Source organism: Procambarus clarkii, chromosome 13 (assembly GCF_040958095.1).
Source record: "Procambarus clarkii isolate CNS0578487 chromosome 13, FALCON_Pclarkii_2.0, whole genome shotgun sequence".
NCBI lineage: Eukaryota > Metazoa > Arthropoda > Malacostraca > Decapoda > Cambaridae > Procambarus > Procambarus clarkii.
Window position 1 is genome coordinate 23,502,656 of NC_091162.1, and position 22,592 is coordinate 23,525,247.

A 22,592-nucleotide genomic window follows, 5' to 3' on the forward strand; every position below is an offset into this window, starting at 1 on the left:
GTTTTTCTACTATGGGCAGATTCGATTGTGTTTTGTATCCTGTATTATGTTTCAGATCCTCATTTTTGCCCTACCTGAGTACCTGAAATTTATCACTGTTAAACACCATGTTATTTTCTGCTGCCCAATCGAAAACTTTGTTGACATCTGCTTGTAGTTTTTCAATGTCTTCAGCAGAGGTAATTTTCATGCTGATTTTTGTGTCATCTGCAAAGGACGACACGAAGCTGTGACGTGTATTTTTGTCTATATCAGATATGAGAATTAGGAACAGTAGTGGTGCAAGGATTGTACCTTGAGGTACAGAGCTTTTAACATCGCTTGGACTCGATTTTATCTGATTGACTGTTACTCTTTGTGTTCTGTTCGACAGGAAATTGAGTATCCAGCGTCCTACTTTTCCAGTTATTCCCATTGACCTCATTTTGTGAGCTATCACCCCATGGTCACATTTGTCGAACGCCTTTGCAAAGTCTGTGTATACAACATCTGCATTTTGCTTTTCTTCTAGGGCTTCTGTGATTTTGTCATAGTGGTTGAGTAACTGTGACAGACAGGATCTTCCCGCTCTAAATCCATGTTGTCCTGGATTGTGCAATTTATTGTTTTCCATAAAACTAGAAATTTGATTCCTAATCACTCTTTCAAACACTTTTATTATGTGTGATGTTAGTGCAACTGGCCTATAATTTTTTGCCAAGGCTTTACTCCCCCCCCTTGTGCAACGGAGCTATATCTGCAGATTTAAGTGCTGCTGGTATCTCCCCTGTATCCAGGCTCTTTCTCCATATTACGCTGAGTACTATAGCTACTGGTACTTTACATTTCTTTATGAATATTGAATTCCATGAGTCAGGCCCAGGAGCCTGACTCATGGAATGTGGCCACCTTTTATTGACTGCACTCACCATACCAGCTTAGTGGTTCGCTATGGTGAACACAAATGTAGATACTTATATATAACATGTGTATAGAGGGTATAAACAGCAAGAGGTAGTAGGTTGGGAGCTGTCATTTTGGTGCGGGCGGTGGCGTCGTCTGCACGATTTATCATGTTTTTACTGGTGACCACGATGGTCTTTGGGCACCATACCAGTTTCCTTGTACAAGTATGGTGAATAAAACAGGTAGATATTTATATACTGTATAATGTGTGTATATAGCGTAATAACACCACAAACAGTATTGTTGGAGGAGAAATATTAGTGCGCCTGGCCTTGAGGTCGGCAGCCACCAGCTGACTGTGTGAGTAGCTACATCTTTGTGACTTTACTCACCATACAAACTTAGATGTACAGTTATGGTGAACAAAACATGTAAATACTTATATATAACATCTGTATATAAACGCAAAAACAGTATGGTGGGAGGAGAATGTGGGCGAGTGAGGTGTTGAGGGAGCGAGTGGCTGGCTGGTGTGTGGCAGTCACTCCTCGTTACTTTTTGACTTATAATAGCAACTTAGTGGTTCGTTATGGTGAACAAAACATGCAGATACTTATATATAACCTGTATATATAGTGTAATAACCAACAAAGTATTTGTTCACTGTTTGATGAACATAATTGAATCAACAATATGCACACCATATTTTTGAGTACAGCGATGATTCACTCATTTTATTATATAAATATATCACACTACACACTATTGAATAATATTACAGCAAAAAAAAAAAATACGAAAAATCAATCAGTGACATTGAAATAATTAGGTAATTATCTCTTTGTGGCAACTCCGGCCTGACAGCTGGCGAGCAACAGACTGCCTGGGACGCACGCTAAGTCAGCGCCTGTTTTTTGCCAGACTTCTCCGCCCTATAGCGGGCAATATATGCCACTTACGATTTTTTATTATTTTTCCCATGATCAGTGAACACAAATTAACAGGTTAGGAAGATTTTTTTTTTTTTTTTTTTTTTTTTTTTGGTATGCGCCTGTGGGTGTCAAATGGTATATAGCCATGCGCCATTTAAGGGTTAATAGCTGTTTTAGTGTCTAGTGCTTTAATTTAAACATCCCACGTAGGATAGGGGCAGCTATAGTGCAGCCACAACTGATAGTTGGCAGACGCCACCTAGAAAAAAAATCGTGGCCAACATTCCTGGGTGTGAGAGCATCAGTACTGAGCGAGCCACCAAGGCTGGCGCATGCAGCACGAGCTCACAGCATAGCTGTTCAGCTTGTGACTACAGCATCACCTAAAAATCTCAAAATATATATATGTAACTTCTATTATTCAGCGATGATAGTATTACAGAAGACCCTTGACTGTGATAAAACTGACCAGGATTCTGATAATAGCCAATGATGATAGTATTACAGAAGACTCTTGACTGTGATAAAACTGACCAGGATTCTGATAATAGCCAATGATGATAGTATTACAGAAGACTCTTGACTGTGATAAAACTGACCAGGATTCTGATAATAGCAGGATTGTGGTGATATTTAGCGCTGTGCTCTATAGTGGGACGAGTCATGTTGAGAGAGGGAGGGTGGTAGCGTCGTCTTCTGACTGTGTGTGGCCACCTTTTATTGACTGAACTTACCATACGAGTTTAGTGGTTCGCTATGGTGAACACAAATGTAGATAATTATATATATTGTGTGTATAATGTGTAATAACAGCAATAGGAGTATGTTGAGAGCCACCATTTTGGTGAGGGAGGTGCGTAGTCTGCATGACATGTCATGTTGTTTACTGGTGGCCACTATGGTCTTTGGGCACCATACCAGCTTATTTGTACAGGTATGGTGAATAAAACATGTAGATACTTATATATAATGTGTGTATATAGTGTAATAACCCCACAAACAGTATTATTTGAGAAATATTAGTGCATCTGGCTTTGAACCAATGACGGCAGCAGCCACCAGCTAACTGTGTGTGTAGCTACATCTCTTTTTGCTTGAACTCACCATACAAGCTTAGATGTATAGTTATGGTGAACAAAACATGTAGATACTTATATTTAACATCTGTGGATAGTGAATAAAAGCAAAAATCCAGCGTTGAATGTAATGAAACGCCATTTTCTGGGTGAGTCTCGGAGGCTCCCCGGAGCTATCCAGGCTGAATGGATATGTATAACTTTCTGGCATCAGTCAATGCATGGAATTCTTGCCTACCGGGGACCACGAGCCAGAACCTGGCCCCCTCTAAGAGAGGCTCGAGGAGCAATGGCCTATAGAGACCCCCCTTATGATTGGGAGCATTCTATGTCTGCCATTGACCGGGACAGGCACCCAGAAAGGTAGGCGCCCCAAAACAAACCCCTATTCTGGCAAACTATTGCGACCGAAGACCGAACAGGTGGACAGAACTCCCCAAACGAAAATTAGCCCTCATGACGTCATCATGTCGCCGCGCCGCCGTCTGCGCAACCCCCCCCTCCCCGGGAGGGGGAAGGGGGGAGTCCCCAGACCCCACCGTCGGCGACCCAACCTTAGGCTTAGGCTGGATGTCAAAAACGCGAAAAACACCGCCGACCGGAGGGAGGGAGGGATGCCGGGGAGCCTCCGGGACTCGCCCAGAAAATGGCGTTTCATTATTCAATGCTGGATTTCTGGGGGGAGCCCCGTCGACTCCCCGGAGCTAACTACCCAAAGATAAGGAAAAAAACAGGGACTTACCCGGGCGGCGGTCCGTCCTCACTCCTCAACGCAAAGGCGAGACAACTGGCTGCAACCATCGACCCACAGCAATGCAGGCCCGACGAGGCCCAGGAACATTCACCAGGTAGCGAGCGGCCAGGACCCTGTTCGATCTCCAAAAACCCTGGGCCAGAATGTCCACCCAAGACATGTTGCCAAAGACAGCCGCCAAAGCTGCAAATTTACGAACGTCGTGGGCCAGGGGAAAAACCTCAGACTGGCTACACGTAATAACCCTGCGGACAACCTGAGAGACCCGAGCCCGGGAACAGAGAAGAAGGGAAACCGGATCAACCCAGAGCGCATCCCCGGCAACAGAAGCCGTGGCCCGCAAATAACGGCAGAGAGCCGCAACCAGACACAACACATGATGCACCCCCGGCCCCCTCCGGAACGCAGCCGACTCATTCTTCGCCAGAAAAGAGGGAGACGGCTGCAAACGAACAAAACGACCACCAGGACCGAAAGAGCAGAAACCCCGGCGCCGGAGGAGAGCATGAAGCTCGCCAACCTGACCCCCCGAGGCTAATGCCAACAGGAAAAGAGCCTTGGAAAAACAATCCCGAACGGAAGGGGCCACCACAAACCGGGGCAGAGAGAGAAACGAGAGCACGCGGTCCAAAGACCAAGACGGCTCAGGAGGCGCATGAGCAGGCCGGAGGTGAAACAATGCCCGGGATAACTTGCGAAACGGGGCGGAAGTAACATCAACCTCGAAAGCAAGCTGAAGCGGCTCCGCCAACGCCGCACAATACGAAGCGACAGTATTTGGCATAAGATGACGGTCCTGAAACAGCCAAGAGAGAAAGGACAGAACAACCCTATCAGAGACCGAAGAACACCGACGCAGTGATAGGAAAAACCGGAAGGACTGCCAGGAAACCCCATACTGCCGCTGAGACGAAGCACACAGGTGGGAGACCAACAACGAAGCCACCTGCGCACCATACAACGAATGATAAACCTGAGTCAAAAACACCAGACGCGAAGACTCAAGGAGAAGATGGAACCAGCCTCGTACAGGGCCGGACCGATCTGCTGAAAGAGGCGAAGCCGCGGGAAGACCCTCGGGTACGGACACCGAGCAAGCAGCGCCTGAAACCAAGGCTGGGCCGGCCACCAAGGGGCCAGAAGGACCACACGACCCTGGTAAGTCTCCAGGCGAGTCAGGACCTGGAGCAACAGCGGAACCGGGGGAAAGAGGTACAGGTAATCCCACCTCGCCCAGTCCAGCCGGAAAGCGTCGACCCCGACAGCTTCGCAGTCGGGAAAGGGCGCCACATAAACTGGAAGACGCCTCGACCACGCCAATGCGAAGAGATCCCCGTCCGGAGTCCCGAACATCTGGCACAGCCAACGAAAGGAGTCGGCATCGATCATCCACTCCAAGGACAGGGGACGGAACCGAGACAGGCCGTCCTCCAGGACGTTGGACACCCCCCGGACATGAACCGCCAGGAGAGCCAAACCCCGAGAACTCAGCAGACGAGTCACCCGAAGCGACCAGCCCCATAGAGCCAAGGATCGCATCGAACCCCCTCGGTTCAAACAATGAACCACCGGGGTGCAGTCCGAATGGAGCCAGATCGTCGATCCGCGAGCGACTCGAATCCTCCGGAGCGACATCCACACTGCGCGAACTCCCGCACTGTGCTGAGCCCGACGGAAAGACGGAACCCACCTTCCCTGGCCTGCCTGGTGAGCACTGGTCACAAAACCCCAGCCAAGAGATGACGCGTCCGTGTACACATCGAGCGAGGGGCACGGGAAGGCGCCAAGGCACCGAACCCCGAAAAACCCGAAGAGGAAGCTGGCGACGCAGCAACCGACGCAAAACCCCGGAGGTCGAACCCAACGATCGCGAGAGAGGCGGAAGGGCCGGCCCCGAAGGAACCAGAACAGCCGACGAAGCCACACCCGACCCGGCGGGTAGACCATCATGGCAAAGTTCAGGTTCCCGCACAAACTCTCGAGCAACCGCCTTGTGACCCGGGAACCCCCTCAGAAACGGGCGAAGGCGGGACCGCAGGCGCAAGAGAGCCGCCGGAGGAAGAGACACGGAAGCAGTCCGAGCGTCCCAAACCAGACCCAGCCAAGATCGAACCTGAGAAGGAACCAGATGGGACTTCCTCCAGTTCACCAAGAACCCGAACCTGGCGAGGTGGGAAAGAACCAAATCCCTGGCGAGCAGACACGCGGACCGGCTGGGAGTCCAAACCAGCCAGTCGTCGAGATAGGCCAGCACCCGAACACCTAGCAGACGCAGGCGGGCCACCACGACTCAAGTGAGGTGTGTGAAAACGCGTGGCGCCAGATTCAACCCAAAGGGAAGACAACGAAAGCGGTAACCTTGACGCCCCACAACAAAACCGAGCCAGTCCCTGAATTCCGGATGAACCAGGATGTGCCAATATGCGTCCTTGAGATCCAGGGACACCATCCAAGCGCCCCTCTCCAAGAGAAGACGGACCTGGGACAGCGTAGTCATCCGAAAGGAGAGGCACAACACCCACGGGTTCAGACGGGACAAGTCCAGAATGAACCGGAGGTCCACGCAGTCCCGTTTCGGAACCGGAAACAGGCGGGAAACCCACCTGAGGGACAACGTCGTTTCGACTACGCCTAAGCGAACCCACTCCGAGCTGACCTGACAGAGCGCAGGAGAAGAAGCCTGCCCCGCAAGCCCCGAACCCCCCGAGGGAGGAAGAGCTACCCAACACCACCACAGGCCGCGCGAAACGACCCGAAAAGCCCATGAATCGTGGGACCAGGCGTGGGCAAACCGGGCGAGCCGCCCCCCATCGCCCCGTCAATGAGGCGAACCGCGAAAGGGCCGACACACCTTGCGAGAACCAAGGCGGCGAACAGGACGGAGCCCACTCCGTCCAGCAACAGCCAGAACCGAAGGCGCTGCCAGCCCCGAATCTGGCACCAAAGGCCTACCCCGACTGAAAAGACCCCTGAGCTCTGGCACGACCCTTCCCGGGAAGGACCCCCCACGAGCCCCCCGGAGCAACAACAACTCCGACATAGGCCGACAACTAACCGAAGCTGCCTGCAGATACTGCCCCACCGCAGACTCCGCAAACAGCAACGGACAAAAGGGCGAGGATAAACGAAGAGCCAGGGCCCAGACGGACTCCAAGGAGGAAGCTAGCACCTCCTGACGACACGCGAGGCGAGAAGCATAGAACCGCGAAACCGCATCACGCAGGATGGGCGCGAAGAGCTTCAACAAAGCAGACGACGCCCGCACAGCCGAGGGCAGCGCGCCAGACCCAGCAGCGACCCCAAGCGCTCCCACATCCAACTCGAGCCAACCCGAGGATAGCTCCAGGAGGGAAAAGAAACGCAGAGCCGAAGCAAGCAGGCCATGAGTCCGCAAATCCTTCGCAATCAAGGCAGCCGAGAGGGAAGGAACCTGCACGTGAAGCTGCATGACACCAACATCCCGCGGAAGGGCAGGGGCGAACAAACAAGCATTCAGATGCTCGAAAGCGCCCCCCAGGAAAACCTGCAATGCCAAGGAAACTTCTCGCCACTCAAGCGCACGGGACCGATAGAACGTGTGCCAAGCCTCCAACGAAAAGAGAGGACAGTCTGCCAACCAGGACAACTCCGGAACCTCATAACGAAACCAGCACGAACCTGGGGATCCGTACACGAAGGAACGAGGATCCATCAGGAAGGCATAATCCGGGTCACACAAGAGGTAAGCCGCCAAGGCCTCCCGCACCTCCGAAGCTGAAACACGGGAAGCGGGAAACCTCTGGAAGGACGGAACCGAAGAACCCTCGGGATCACGGAACCGAACTCGGGGAGGGGTGGACACCAAATCCAATTCGTACGCGGAGGGAGCAAAACCCTCTCCTTGTAATACCAAGCCCCGCCCTGGAGGGCAAAAAAACCCAGGCGGGGTCCAATGGGGCCCAAGGCCCCCAAGCCAACCCCTCCCCAACCCCAGGAACCTCACCCAGAGGGCCCGGGGCCGAGCCATCCTCTTGAGCCCCCACCCCCAAAGAAAAGGTGGGAGCAGCCAACAAAGCAGGAACAAAGGGGGCCCACTGGCCAGACCCAGAAGCTTCGACAGAAGGACCAGGCTCGAATGTCTCTGCCACTGCCCCAGAAGGGGACACCCCCGAGATCGCCCGAGTCTCACAACCGACTAAACCCTGCCCCGGCTCCGAAACCCTCAGACGTTTAGGAGCCGGCAGCAAGTGGGGGGGGGGGGGGCGAACGAGCAACAGAAGGGGAAGGACTTGGAGGGGCGGACGGAACCAGAGCCGAAGTGACCCCCACCCCCAAGTCCGGGTCCCTATAACCAAAACGGGGCAGTCCCGGGGCATCCAGGGCAGCGACCAACCTAGCGCTTTGCAGCAACCTAAATCGAGCATGCAACACCTCAGCTGCCCTCACCCGCATATCAGGCGCAGTAGCCTGGGTGAACTGGAGTACATACAGACAACACACGTCGCACGACTCTGGGTCAAAACAATCACCGACCCAACAGGCAGCATGGCAGAGGCAAAACCGGTGAGTGTCCCCTTGAGACAAGGGGACAGAGCAACCGTCAAACTCGCAGGACGCGAGGGGGGACTCAGGGATGACATCCATCGGACCACGTAGCCCCCGTGGGGTTTTCCAGGGCCCTTAGCCTTGATAACATGCCAAGGGAAGCCCAGGCAGGGTACTGCGAACCGGCACCCAAAACTACCAACAAACTGCTATAGCTGAACCCCCGGGACGTGTACACTCACGGGGGCCAAGCGGGGAGGACCACCAAGTAGACAATATGGAGACAAACCCCAAGAACAGCGATGGTGGACCAAACAGGCAGACCCCCCCACCAGGCAAAAACAAAAACAAAAGAAAAACCCCGCAAGAGGACAACGTACCCAGGCGGAACAGAGCCGGCCGCTGTTATTGGTGAAAACTAGCTGTGCAGTACCCCGCGCCCCTGCCAGTGACGAAAACTACCCCCTACCTAGAGACAAACAAGGGCAAGAAAAAAACCCAGCTGACCCCAAGGGTGGCCACGTACTGAGCAGTACACGGCACAGCGGAGGTAGACCCCAAGGCAACCTAGGGAAGGTAGCCCTAAGCCCCAAGAGCAGTACTTACAGGGCACCTAGGGAAGATAACCCTAGGCGCATGCAGCCCGAGCACCATGGAATAATACTCCTGGCCCACACACCACCGGAAGGGACAGCTCAGACCACCAGGAACAGAACTGCAACTGCAAACAGGAGCCAGAGGTACGACCGCACCAGATCCCATCAGCCTGAGAACTAATGGTTGGGTCGCCGATGGTAGGGTCTGCGGCTCCCCCCCTTCCCCCTCCCGGGGAGGGGGGGGGGTTGCGCAGACGGCGGCGCGGCGACATGATGACGTCATGAGGGCTAATTTTCGTTTGGGGAGTTCTGTCCACCTATTCGGTCTTCGGTCGCAATAGTTTACCAGAATAGGGGTTTGTTTTGGGGCGCCTACCTTTCTGGGTGCCTGTCCACGTCGATGGCAGACATAAAATGCTCCCAATCATAAGGGGGGTCTATAGGACATTGCTCCTCGTGCCTCTCTAGAGGGGGCCAGGTTCTGGCTCGTGGTCCGCGGTAGGCAAGAACTCCATGCATTGACTGATGCCAGAAAGTTATACATATCCGTTCAGCCTGGATAGCTCCAAGGAGCCGACGGGGCTCCCCCCAGAAAATTATTTGAGTTTCCTCCAAATTCATTATCTTGCTTGCCATTCTTTTTGTAGCATTCTGTGCCTTTCACGTGAACATATGGGCAGCTGAGGTCGTAGCATTTTTTGTCCTCGTGTGAGGTTTGCACTTGTCAGAATGGAAAAACTTACATGTTGATCCAAATCAACACTGTCCTGTGCTAAGCATATTTAAACTTTTTGGGGATGGTGGTAACTGCATTCTAATCCTTTCTTATTTCCAGCATATCTATGCCTGCATATGCCCTTTACATAAAATTTGCATATGTCTGTCCTTCTGGTCTGACTCGCTCTATCGGGGACCGTTGTAGTGTCTGTACGTATCGAGCTGTCAGTGCTGTCTGTTACACTTTCAAGTCTACTGTCGTTTGCATCTGGACATACTGAATCAGAGTTTACAATTTCCCGAGTTTGTGCTTCAGTTTCCTCCTTGACTATAGTCTCCGTCTCTGGTCTATTACAATTTTTGTTGTTTGTTTCCCACTCTTTCTGGATGGCTAGCAGGCTTTCAATGAATGAAGTTTTCCAGTCATGCGTCATGGTATCTATAAGGATTTTTAGGATATTCCAATATGACAAGTCATTTTTACATACCAGAGCAAATTGCCAGCTCTCAGTCCCGTGGTGTTACTCACTCCTGTACAACCCAAATGAAATCTATTCTTACACATACAGTGGAGCCTCGATTAACAAATTTAATCCGTTCTGGCACCGAGCTCGTCTTGTGAAACAAATTTCCCCATTTAACTGAAGTGGAATGCTCAGCCCAGATGCCCCAGCTCACTTTCAGCCCTCCAGGTGAAATTCCATTTGGGCCAACTGCTTTGTTTCTATCTTGCTCCTTGAGCATTTTTTCCATTTGGGCAAACACATTTAGGAACTGCTCATTTAGAGTTTGACACATTTAATTTTCATTCTCTGTGAGTCTGTTCTCCATTTTCAATCTCTGGATTTTATCCTTTAGTTGCAAGTCTACAGAATTAATGAATTTATAGAATAATGCCTGGTAATCTTCCACATTTGATGGGGCTTCCCCCAAAGAAAACATAGTTTTTGCTGTAATACACTACACTGTATAAACACGTCTTATATATCTATCTACATTTTTATAAATCACAATGAAGCACTAAGTAATTCTGATGGGCACGATAATAAAATCCAAATACAAAAGAGTGCCACAGGCTACGAGCAGACAGGGTCACCTGAGAGCAAAATACCCAGTTCATGATTGACATCAGGCATGTGAAGAGGACTGAGAATGTCGTCGCCAATGTCCTCTCTCAACCTGGCTTGTGTGCACTTTTTCCCGAGATGACCCCACATCGACTATGCAGAAATTGCTAGATCCCAGTGACATGATCCGGAACTCCTACAATTGTGCACCTCTTCCTCAGCACTTTGGCTCATTGATGTACCTGTGCCTAATTCCGAGGATACTATCACATGTGACACGTCTCTCATTAGCGTCCTACGGCTATATATTCCAAAGACCCATCGGTGGAGGATTTTCACAGCTCTCCACTCCCTGGCATACCAGGGGCATCAAAACTACATTGTACCTCCTGACTAAACAGATGGTATGGCCAGGAATTAACACAGATGTTCAAAGTTGGGCTCGCAACTGCCTCCATTGTTAGCAATCAGAGATACATCAAAACATACAGACGCCTCTTCAGAACTTTCCGTTACCATCGACCAGATTTGACGTGGTGCATGTGGATATCGTCGGTCCATTTCCTCGGTCTGGTGGGTGCTCATACCTACTCACATGTGTTGACTGTTTCTCCAGATAGCCTGAGGTAGTTCCTATGGTTAAGATGATAGCTAAGTCGGTAGTTTGGGCTTTCCTTCATGGGTGGGTCTCCAGTTTTGAAGCCCTTGCAACGATTGTTGCTGACAATCGTTTAGATGGTATATACCCTCTGAGACATTCTGAGCTGAACTGAACTTGTCTCAAGTGACTCTTGACATATTTAATGGCTCTTTAGGGACATACTAAGAAGTTGCTTGTGGTCTTGGGTATCACCTGTCATGATTCTTGTTAATATATCACAGCAAATTTTAACCTCGGGTGTAACCAAATGTTCAAAACTCATGACGGAATGAAAGAAGATAATTCGCATTAAACTTACCTTGATGTTTAAGTTTCCTCTAGGAAAGAAATATTTATATGTACGATGGGAGCAGTCAAACCTTGCAGAATAACCTAATGGCACTGGGCACCAGGCCAGCATTCTTATTTCATGAGGAAGGACTGAAAGAAAAAGGAAAATCATGCTAACCTTAAGTCAGTGGTATTATAGCCTAACTTAATTGATAGGATTTTACTTTGACTTTATTTAGGGCATTTAACTATACAAAATACAGGTATAGGAAAATATATGTAGGGAAACATATAAGAAATTTATCTGTAATGAAAAAACCAGCGTTGAATGTAATGAAACACCATTTTCTGGGTGAGCCCCGGAGGCTCCCTGGAGCTTAGCGGGCTAATGTATGTTATGTTAGACCGGGACATTAGCTAAGGAGTTCAGACCTACCAGGGACCAGCGCCAGAACCTGGCCCCTTCAGAGAGGTTTCAGGGAGCAATGGCCCTGGAAAACCCCCTATGGTTGGGGGTTTTCCTTATCTGCCATCGACCGGGGTTAGGCACCCAGAAAGGAAGGCGTAACAAAACAAACCCCACATGGTAAGAAACTACAACAAAAACCGAACAGAGAGCTAGAAAACTCCCTACAATCCCAAGGAAACTAGCAAACAAGCAAACATCACACTTTACTGCCGCGCCGATCGTCTGCGCAGCCCTCCCCACCCCGGGAGGGGGAGGGGGGAGCCCCAGACCTACCGCGCCGGCTGCCAAGCTCCAGTTCGGAAGCTAAGCTTCAACCAACGCGAAAAAACCGCCGACCGGTGGGAGGGAGGGTTTCCAGGGAGCCTCCGGGGCTCACCCAGAAAATGGCGTTTCATTACATTCAACGCTGGTTTTCTGTGCGGAGCCCCTACGGCTCCCTGGAGCTTCATACCCAAAGAGAAGGAAAAGAAAGGGCTAACCCGGGAGGCGGCCACCACAAACTCTGCAACGCAAAGCCAAGACAACCGGTCGCAAACCTGCGACCCAAGGCAACAAGAACGCCCAAGAACAGACGCACATATGGATGGGCGGCCAAAAACCCGTGCTACCCACAAATCCCTGCGCCCGAAATGAGCCCGAGACGTCACCAACACAGCAGCAAAAGCTGCAAACGTCTGAACAGCACGGGCGCAAAGACAGACCGCAGGCTGGAAGAAGGAAAACACTGCGGACGACCTGGGAGACCCGAGCCCTGAAAACAGGGAACGAAGGAACCGGATCAACCACAGCGCATCACCAGACACGGTACGCCGGCAACAGCAAAAAGCACAACCGGACAACACATGACGCACCCCCGGCCAAACCAATCAAGCACCAATACTCCAAGAACCCCTCCGGAAAGCAGCCGTCACGACCGGCGCCAGGACAGAGAAAGGCTGCACACCTATAAAGCTACCACCAGTACCAAAGAGCAGGAAACTGAACCGAAGGGGCTACCACAAACTGAGGGGAAGATAAGAAGGCACCCTGAACAAGGACCAGGATGGCTCAGGCGACGCATGAGCAGGCCGGAGGGGAAACAAAACACGAGAAAACGTAAGAAACGTCATACTGTCTCCAAGACGAAGCTCGCAGATGGGACACCGTCAACAAAGCCACCTGAACACCATAGAGATGGTGATACCCGCGTCAAAATACCAGACGCGAAGAGCCAAGGAGAAGGCCGAACCAGTCACGGACAGGACCGATTCGGCCTGCTGAAAGAGGCGAAGCCTCAGGAAAAACGCCCCGGGGACGGACACCTAGCAAGCAGCGTCTGAAAAGAAGGCTGGGCCAGCCACCAAGGAACCATAAGGACTGTTCTCGTGGGAATGGGCTGCAACCGAGCCAGAACCCGAAGCAACAGCTGGACCGGGAGAAGAGGAACAGGTACCCCCCACCTCGACCAGTCCTGCCGAAAGCCTCCACCGTGAAGTCCTCGCAGGGGGGAAGGGCGCCACAAAATGGGCGACGCCTAGACAACGCCGACCCGAAGACGTCCATGGCCAGGAATCCATATGCCCGACAGAGCCAACAAAACGAATCGGCGACGACTGGCCAACCCACGAAGAGGAATGAACCGAGACAGCTGTCCGCCAGGACGCAGGACACACCCCGGACACGAACCACACGGTTAGCCAAACCCCTGTGGTTCCGGCAAGAACCACCAGAGAACAGTCCAAACAGAGCTGAATGGTAGAGTACCTAGTGACCCAAACCCTCCGAAGTGCAAACCAGACAGCCATGAACACCCGAACCGTGCTGTGAGCCTGACGGACAGAGACTCCATCAACCTCGGCCGACCTGGTGAGCACTGGTCACAAAGCCCCAGCCGAGAGACGACCCGTCCGTGAACAAATCGAGCGAAGGCTCGGGGAGGTGCCAAGGCATGGAACCCCGAAAACCCCAAAGAGGAAGCTGGTGACTGCAGCACCAACACAAGATCCCCGGAGGAATCCAAGGAATGCAAGAGGCGGAAGGGGAGTCTCCGCAGGAACCAACCGACGCCGTAGCCAAACCCGACTCCGCGGGCAGACAAGCACGCCGAAGTGCAGACTCCCGCACAACCGCCCAAGCAACCGCTGAGCAACCCGGGACCCCCTCCTGAACAGCCAAAGGCGGGACCACAGCCGCAGTAACACTTCTGGAGGGAAGACAATGAGGGGCCCAAGAGCCTTAAACAAGGCCCAGGTCCGAACCCGGGACGGAAACAGATGGAAAAACCTCCAGAACACCAGGAAACCAAACCCAGCGATCTGGAAAGAACCATCCCCTGGCAAGCAGACAAGCGGACTGACTGGGAGCCCACACCAGCCAGTCGTCGAGGTAGGCCAGACACCGAATCTCAGACTCGGACAGGGCACTAAGATCCGGTAATGATGCAAAGAGTATACGAAGTGCCCATTACAAAATAGGGAAGGCAATAAAAACCTGAAGCCCCACCACCAACCGTGCTAGCCCCAGAAAAACTGGAGAGGAACGTGCCAAGAAGTGACCTGGAGGTCCAGGGCCACCATCCATGCACCCGGCCCTAACAGAATCCGAACAGGAGATAACAGTCCTCCGAGGAGGGCAGAGGATCCAGGGCGCAGACTGAAGAAGTCCAGAAGAACTGCAGACGGGAAAAGCTCATGACTGCAAAGAGCAGACGGGAAGCCCAGAAGGATGGGACGGATCGACCACGCCCCACGCACCCACGAAGAGGAAATGACGAAGCGCAGGGGAAGAAGCCCACCCCGCCAGCTCTGAACCCCCCCCCCCCCAAGGGGAAGAAGCCGTCCTCCGACGCCAGCAGAGGCCGGAAGACAACCCAAAGCGCCCACCAACAGCAGGGACCAAGCGAGAGGCAACAGAGCAAGCTGCTCCCCCAGCGCCCAGTCAACAGAGAAGGGAACAGAACCCCTTCCGAAAGGAAAAGTACACTACCGAAGTCATGAGGAGAGACTACGGGAATGAAACCACACTTCGCTGGAAGATGAAGTGAGGGGAGACCTGATCACCACATTCAAGATACCCAAGGGAATCGACAGGGTTGATAAGGACAGGCTATGTAACACAAGGGGCACATGCACTAGGGGACACAGGTGGAAACTGAGCACCCAAAAGAGCCACAGATAGAATTAATTTTTTTTTTTTTTTTTTTTTTTTTTTTTTTTTTTTAGTGTCAGAATGGGAACCGGAAAGCACTAGGAAGGAATGTGGTGACTCCACACACAAGTAACGAGGCTGACCCCCATACAATGTCACATGTAGACATGACAGAGCCCAAGAGGCACAGGAACCTATACACCTATACTATATATATACACCTATAATGAACCTAATTGAGGCAAAACGTCTAAATGGGGATAGAAATGAAGAAGACAGAAATTCTGTTTTTTACAAAGTGACAGGGACTGGAAAGCTTGTGAAATGGTACATAAAAACAAAGCAACAAGATCAGTAGTGGAAGGAGGAGTAAAGAGCAAAGGAAAAGGGAACATGTTCCTGAAAATTGTATATACCAACATAGATGGAGTGAGGTCAAAAACTTTGGAGTTGCAAGATATAATCCAGCTTAGGGTCCCAGATATTGTTGCATTATCAGAAACGAAACTTGAAGGAAATATAATAAATGAAGTCATATTCCCAAGAGGCTACTCAGTTTGGAGACGTGACAGGAAAACTAGGAAGGGAGGAGGAGTGGCTGTACTGGTGAAAAAACACCTGAAGGTAAAAGAGTTAATATTTGAAAACCCTCGAGATATTGACATAATGGCATTGCAGGTCTGGAATCAGGATGATAAGCTGATAATTGTAAATACCTACAGCCCACCAGCAAACAACACATGGACAAAGGAAGAACTGGATGACAAACGAGAGGGCCTCATAATGGTCATGAGAGATATTATTGTACAAGCAGATAAAGATAAATCACGACTGTTGATACTAGGGGACTTCAACTTTAGAGCAATAGACTGGGAGGCCTATGAAGCAAGAACGGAGAACTTTTGGACATGCAGATTTGTGAACCTCATTCTGGAGACATTCTTGTATCAACACATAAAGCAAGCCACAAGAATGAGGGAAGGAGATGTACCGTCAGTACTGGATCTAGTATTCACCAGGAAAGAAGAAGAGATTTTTGACATCCAGTACCTTCCTCCCTTGGGAAAGAGTGATCACGTCCTGTTAGACATTAAATATGCTTTAAGATATCATCTAGAAGAAAATGGGGACATTGAAACAGTTGATAAACTCGATTTAAGGAGAGGCAACTATGGGGAACTTCGAAATTTTTTTAATGAGTGTAATTGGACAGAATTGTTGCTAGGCAGGGAAGTAAATGAAATGTATGCCAAATTTTTAAAACTATACGAGGAAGGCACACAAACATTCATACCAAAACAGAGATGCAGGGCCAGAAAACAGGATTGGTTCGACAGAAATTGTGAGAGGGCAAGAGACCAAAAGACACAAAAATGGAATCAGTATAGGAAGAGGCCAAATCCCCAAACATACCAGCGATACAAAGATGCGAGAAACAACTATGCAGCAGTAAGGAGAGAGGCAGAAAGAAATTTTGAAAAAGGGATAGCAGATAAATGTAAAACAGAACCGGGCCTATTCTACAAATTCATAAACAACAAATTGCAGGTAAAGGATAATATCCAGAGGTTGAAAATGGGAAACAGATTCACGGAAAATGAAAAGGAAATGTGTGAAACATTAAATGAAAAGTTCCAAAGTGTGTTTGTACAAAATGAAATCTTCAGAGAACCAGACACAATAAGAATTCCAGAGAACAACATAGAGCGGATAGAGGTGTCTAGAGATGAAGTGGAAAATATGCTAAAGGAGCTCGGGAAGACAACCCAGCTTTGAAAGGGGCTGTCATTGTGCAGCAGTACTCCACTCTAGAGAGCACAAGCGTTTTGAAAAGTATCATCATCGGAATAGCATCTCTAGTGTGAAAAGTTCTTGTTATCCAACCTGTCATTTTTCTTGCAGTTGTGACGGCTACTTTATTGTGTTCTTTAAAGGTAAGGTCTTCCGACATGAGTACACCCAGATCCTTTACATTGCCTTTTCGTTCTATGTTATGATTTGCCCGAGTTTTGTACGTGGTTTCTGTTTTTATATTTTCAATTTTTCCGTAGCGCATGAGCTGGAACTTATCCTCGTTAAATACCATATTATTTTCTGTAGCCCATAGAAAGACCTGATCTACATCTGATTGGAGGTTTGCCGTGTCCTCTTTGTTGCCAACTCTCATGAAAATCCTAGTGTCATTTGCAAAGGATGATACAGTGCTATAGGTTGTGTTCTGGTCTATGTCCAATATGAGGATGAGAAAAAGTACTGGAGCAAGCACAGTACCCTGGGGGACTGAGCTCTTCACGGTTGATGGGCTGGATTTTATTTTGTTGACTATTACACATTAGGTTCTGTTAGACAAGAAATTGTAGATGCATCTGCCTATTTTTCCGGTAATTCCTTTTGAACGCATTTTATGTGCAATAACACCATGGTCACATTTATCAAAAGCTTTTGCGAAATCTGTGTAAATTACATCAGCGTTTTGTTTGTCTTCCATAGCATCTAATGCCATATCATAGTGGTCCAGCAACTGTGACAGGCAAGAGCGCCCTGTTCTGAAACCATGTTGTCCGGGGTTATGGAGATGCTGTGATTCCATGTATTTTGTGATCTTACTTCTTAGCACTCTCTCAAAAATTTTTATGATGTGCGTTGTTAGTGCTATCGGTCTGTAATTTTTTGCCTCTGCCTTATTTCCTCCTTTATGGAGTGGTGCTATCTCTGCTGTTTTTAGTATGTCAGGGATAACGCCAGTATATAGGCTTTGTCTCCACAGAATGTGAAGGGCCTGCGATAGTGTTTTTTTACAGTTCTTGATGAATATGGAGTTCCAAGAATCCGGGCCTGGTGCAGAGTGCATAGGCATACTGTTTATGGCTTCTTCAAAATCTAGTGGGGATAGGGAGACGTCTGATATATGATTTGATGTTGGTATCATATCCATGAAAAATTCATTTGGGTTATCAATCTTTAGTGCATTTAATGGCTCGCTGAAAACAGAGTCGTACTGCTTCCTCAGTAACTCGCTCATTTCTTTGTTGTCATCGGTGAAAGCCCGGTGACGCGCGGAACCAATTACCACGGAACGTGGTGGTGGGGCCCCCACGATTGGTGCAAGGGCGGGTTGGACATGTATGTGAGTGGGAATGGATGGTAAGAAACAGTAGCTACCTCGCACAGGCCAAAAGGCCCTCTGCAGGTCCACTGTACTTCCGTATGTTTGTACGCACAAGGGGACACAGGAGGTAGTGAGCACTCAAAGGAGCCACAGACACTAAAAGAACCTGATTAATGTCAGAGGGAAAAGGAAGCGAAAAGCACCAAAAAGCCATGTGGAGGAGGCAGACGTCACCCACAGGAGCAAACGTGAAGACAGAGCCCAGAAGGCTCAGGAAGCTGCACAATCGTCAACTGAGAGGAGAAGCGGGGCCCAAGAGCCAGAGTCAACCCCCGCAAGCACAACTAGGCAAGCACCCTACCAAAAGTGAGAACCAGCACTAGGCCGACAGAAGCGCCAGACAAGACAACCTCACCTGCAGAGCAGACACGACCGTGCCACAACACAGCCGTGCCGTGCATTAGGGGGTGATGTGGTGGAGGCTCACTCCATACACAGTTTCAAGTGTAGATATGACAGAGCCCGATAGGCTCAGGAATCTGTACACCTGTTGATTGACGGTTGAGAGGCGGGACCAAAGAGCCAGAGCTCAACCCCCGCAAACACAACTAGGTGAGTACAACTAGGTGAGTACAGGCGAGCCAAGTAACATACCAGGAGCAGCGCTAAGGGTGTGCCCGAAAGCCATGCATACTCGAGGCAGTAGGCATAGTATGTACCCTTACCTGAATAATATGCGAGGTCGAAGGAGAAATACGGCCAGAGATGTGCGCCCTGCAGAAGACGAAGCAGTACAGAGGGAGAACAAAGTGACACCCCCAGATATAAATCCAAAACACCCTCAGTATCCAGAGGGCCACGACTGGAGGGAGAAACGAGCAAGAAGCCGCAGAAAACCACGAGAAATGACGCGAACACACGAGCATACTGCCCGTAAACAAAACGCACACCGCGGCCCCAGCACACGAGGTATGAAACGCACCACCCGTCCCCCGGGAGGCGTGGCTCGTACACCAGGCGGACACACAACGTACAGACATCGTACAAACACCAGGAAGGCGTGCGGAACGAAGACAAAGAACGCCGAAACTGGAAGTAGAGACGACACGAAACAAAACAAGGCGAAAACGAAGCGAAAGAAAACAGATGATGGAAGGGAACCAACAAGGCCGACAAAAGACCCGATGGAAATCACATCGAAAATCAACAGACGTTCCAATAATACTGGAAGGTACGAAGAGACTCGCGAACCAACGAGAACCATGACAAGCACCCCTGACCAAGGAACAAGCAGGGACAACGATACAAAGCGGTTTAGGCACTATGTACTAGGTCAATATAGAAATCCATCAATGTTTGTTTCATACCTTGTATGGATGTACCTTGCCTGAACACTTTTTTTTTTTTTGTGAACAGCATCGCGACATAAGAGCGAAAAAGGTAAGGAAAAGGGGGTGAAACACACCCCCAGGAACGATGGGATCGACGAACCCGAAGGAACACGGAACCGAACCCAGGGAGGAGTATACCCGAAAACAACAGGAACACAGAGGGAAGGAACTGAGGAACTGCCAGCCCCACATCAAAGGTACAAGGACCCAAGAGGGGCAAATGGGGCCGAGGCCCCGCAGGCAACCCCTCCCAAACCCTGGAAACCTCTACAGCATGACCTAGGGCCGAGCCGCACCCCCCAAAGCCTCCAGCTTAACAAGGAAAAGCCGGGGCAGCCGTGCAAACACTAATGAAGGGAGCCCACTGGTCAGACCCATACAGCACGGCTGGAGGAACCGACTCGAATGCCTCCGCCGCCACCCCGGAAGAGGAAAACCCCCGAGACCACCCGAGTCTCAACACAACCAGACCCCGCCCCAATCCCGAAACCCACCTATGGTTCGGAGCAGGAAGCAAGGGAGGAAGTGAGTAGAACAGAAAGGGAGGAAGAAGAAGCGGAAGGAGCCAGAGCCGAAGCGACCCCCACCCCCATGTCCAGACCCCAACCACCAAAACGGGGCAGCCTCGGGGCATCCGGGGCCGCAAACCAAGAGCGTTGCAGCAACACACACCCAGCAAGCAACGCCGCAGCCGCCTGCACCCGATTACCAAGACTAGTGGCCTGGGTGCAGGAGAGTGCGTACCGACAACAATCATCGGACGACTCCGGGTCACAATAATAAGGACCCAACAGGCAGCATGGCGGAGGCACAACTGGTGAGTGTCACCCTGACACAAGGGGACAGATCAACCGTCAAACTCGCAGGATGCAAGGGGGACTCCGGGGACACACCTAGAGGACCACGGAGCCCCCGTGGGGTTTCCCAGGGCCCTTAGCCTTTAGTACACGCTAAGGGAAGCCCAAGCAGGGTACCGCGAACCGGCGCCCAAATCTACCAACAAACTGCTAAAGCTGAACCCCCGGGACGTGGCCACTCACGGGAAGCCAAGCGGGGAGTACCGCCAACAGAAGAATTCTAAAGAAATTCACCTAGAACAGGAAAGGGGGACCATAGTAAAGGCAGACCCCCCACCAGGCAAAAACAAAAACAAAAGAAAAACCCCGCAAGAGGACAACGTACCCAGGCGGAACAGAGCCGGCCGCTGTTAATGGTGAAAACTAGCTGTGCAGTACCCCGCGCCCCTACCAGTGACGAAAACTACCACCTACCCAGAGACAAACCAGGGAACAAAACCCCAGCCGACTCCAAGGGCGGCCCAGTATCGAGCAGTAAAGGACACAGAGGAGGCAGAACCCAAGGTGACTTGTGGAAGGTGGCCCCAAGCCCCAAGGGCAGTACTTACAGGGCACCTAGGGAAGATAGCCCTATGCACATGCAGCCCGAGTACCGTGGAATCTTACTCCTGGCTCACACCCCACCGGTAGAGACAGTCCACACCACAAGGCACAGAACTGAAACAAAAACCGGAGCCAGAGGCACTTGACCAGCCAGTAATACCATCAGCCAAGAACTGCCAGTTGGATCGCCGGCGTAGAGGATCTGGGGCTCCCCCTTTCCCCTCTTGGGGAGGGGGGGGGGGGGTTGCGCAGACGGTGGCGCGGCGAAGTGATGACGTCATGCTAGTTTGATAATTTTGTTTGGGGAGTTTTTGTCCACTCGTTCGGCTTTCGGTAGCAATAATTTCACCAGAATAGGGGTTTGTTTTGGGGCGCCTACCTTTCTGGGTGCCTGTCCCGGTCGATGGCAGACATAGAATGCTTCCAATCACAAAGGGGTTTATATAGGCCATTGCTCCTCGTGCCTCTCTGAGAGGGCCAGGTTCTGGCTCGTGGTCCCCGGTAGGCAAGAACTCCTAGCACTTTGACTGATGCCAGAAAGTTATACATATCCATTCAGCCTAGATAGCTCCGGGGAGCCGACGGGGCTCCCCCCAGAAAAGACTTTCGACAGAGTTCCACATAAGAGGTTGTTCTGGAAACTGGAAAATATTGGAGGGGTGACAGGAAAGCTTCTAACATGGATGAAAAATTTTCTGACTGACAGAATAATGAGGGCAGTAATCAGAGGCAATGTATCAGACTGGAGAAATGTCACAAGTGGAGTATCACAGGGGTCAGTTCTTGCACCAGTGATGTTCATTGTCTACATAAATGATCTATCAGTTGGTATACAGAATTATATGAACATGTTTGCTGATGATGCTAAGATAATGGGAAGAATAAGAAACTTAGATGATTGTCATGCCCTTCAAGATGACCTGGACAAAGTAAGTATATGGAGCACCACTTGGCAAATGGAATTTAATGTTAATAAATGCCATGTTACGGAATGTGGAATAGGAGAACATAGACCCCACACAACCTATATATTATGTGAGAAATCTTTAAAGAATTCTGATAAAGAAAGAGATCTAGGGGTGGTTCTAGATAGAAAACTATCACCTGAGGACCACATAAAGAATATTGTGCGAGGAGCCTATGCCACGCTTTCTAACTTCAGAATTGCTTCTAAATACATGGATGGTGATATACTAAAGAAATTGTTCACGACTTTTGTTAGGCCAAAGCTAGAATATGCAGCTGTTGTGTGGTGCCCATATCTTAAGAAGCACATCAACAAACTGGAAAAGGTGCAAAGACATGCTACTAAGTGGCTCCCAGAACTGAAGGGCAAGAGCTACGAGGAGAGGTTGGAAGCATTAAATATACCAAAAGTAGAAGACAGAAGAAAAAGAGGTGATATGATCACTACGTACAGGATAGTAACGGGAATTGATAAAATCGACAGGGAAGATTTCCCGAGACCTGGAACTTCAAGAACAAGAGGTCATAGATTTAAACTAGCTAAACACAGATGCCGAAGAAATATAAGAAAATTCACCTTCGCAAATAGAGTGGTAGATGGTTGGAACAAGTTAAGTGAGAAGGTGGTGGAGGCCAAGACCGTCAGTAG

General features: G+C 50.3%; 1 protein-coding gene across 5 annotated transcripts in view; it reads right to left on the minus strand.

Moving 5' to 3' along the window:
• The window catches only part of LOC123757259 (tRNA pseudouridine(38/39) synthase), a 143,517-nt gene that overhangs the window by 31,789 nt on the left and 89,136 nt on the right, over positions 1-22,592 (minus strand). For all 5 annotated transcript variants that reach the window (XM_045740783.2, XM_069323795.1, XM_069323796.1 and 2 more), the window contains exon 6: positions 11,511-11,632. In XM_045740783.2, coding sequence (XP_045596739.2) covers positions 11,511-11,632 — 122 coding nt within the window. The remainder of the gene's footprint in view (positions 1-11,510; positions 11,633-22,592) is intronic.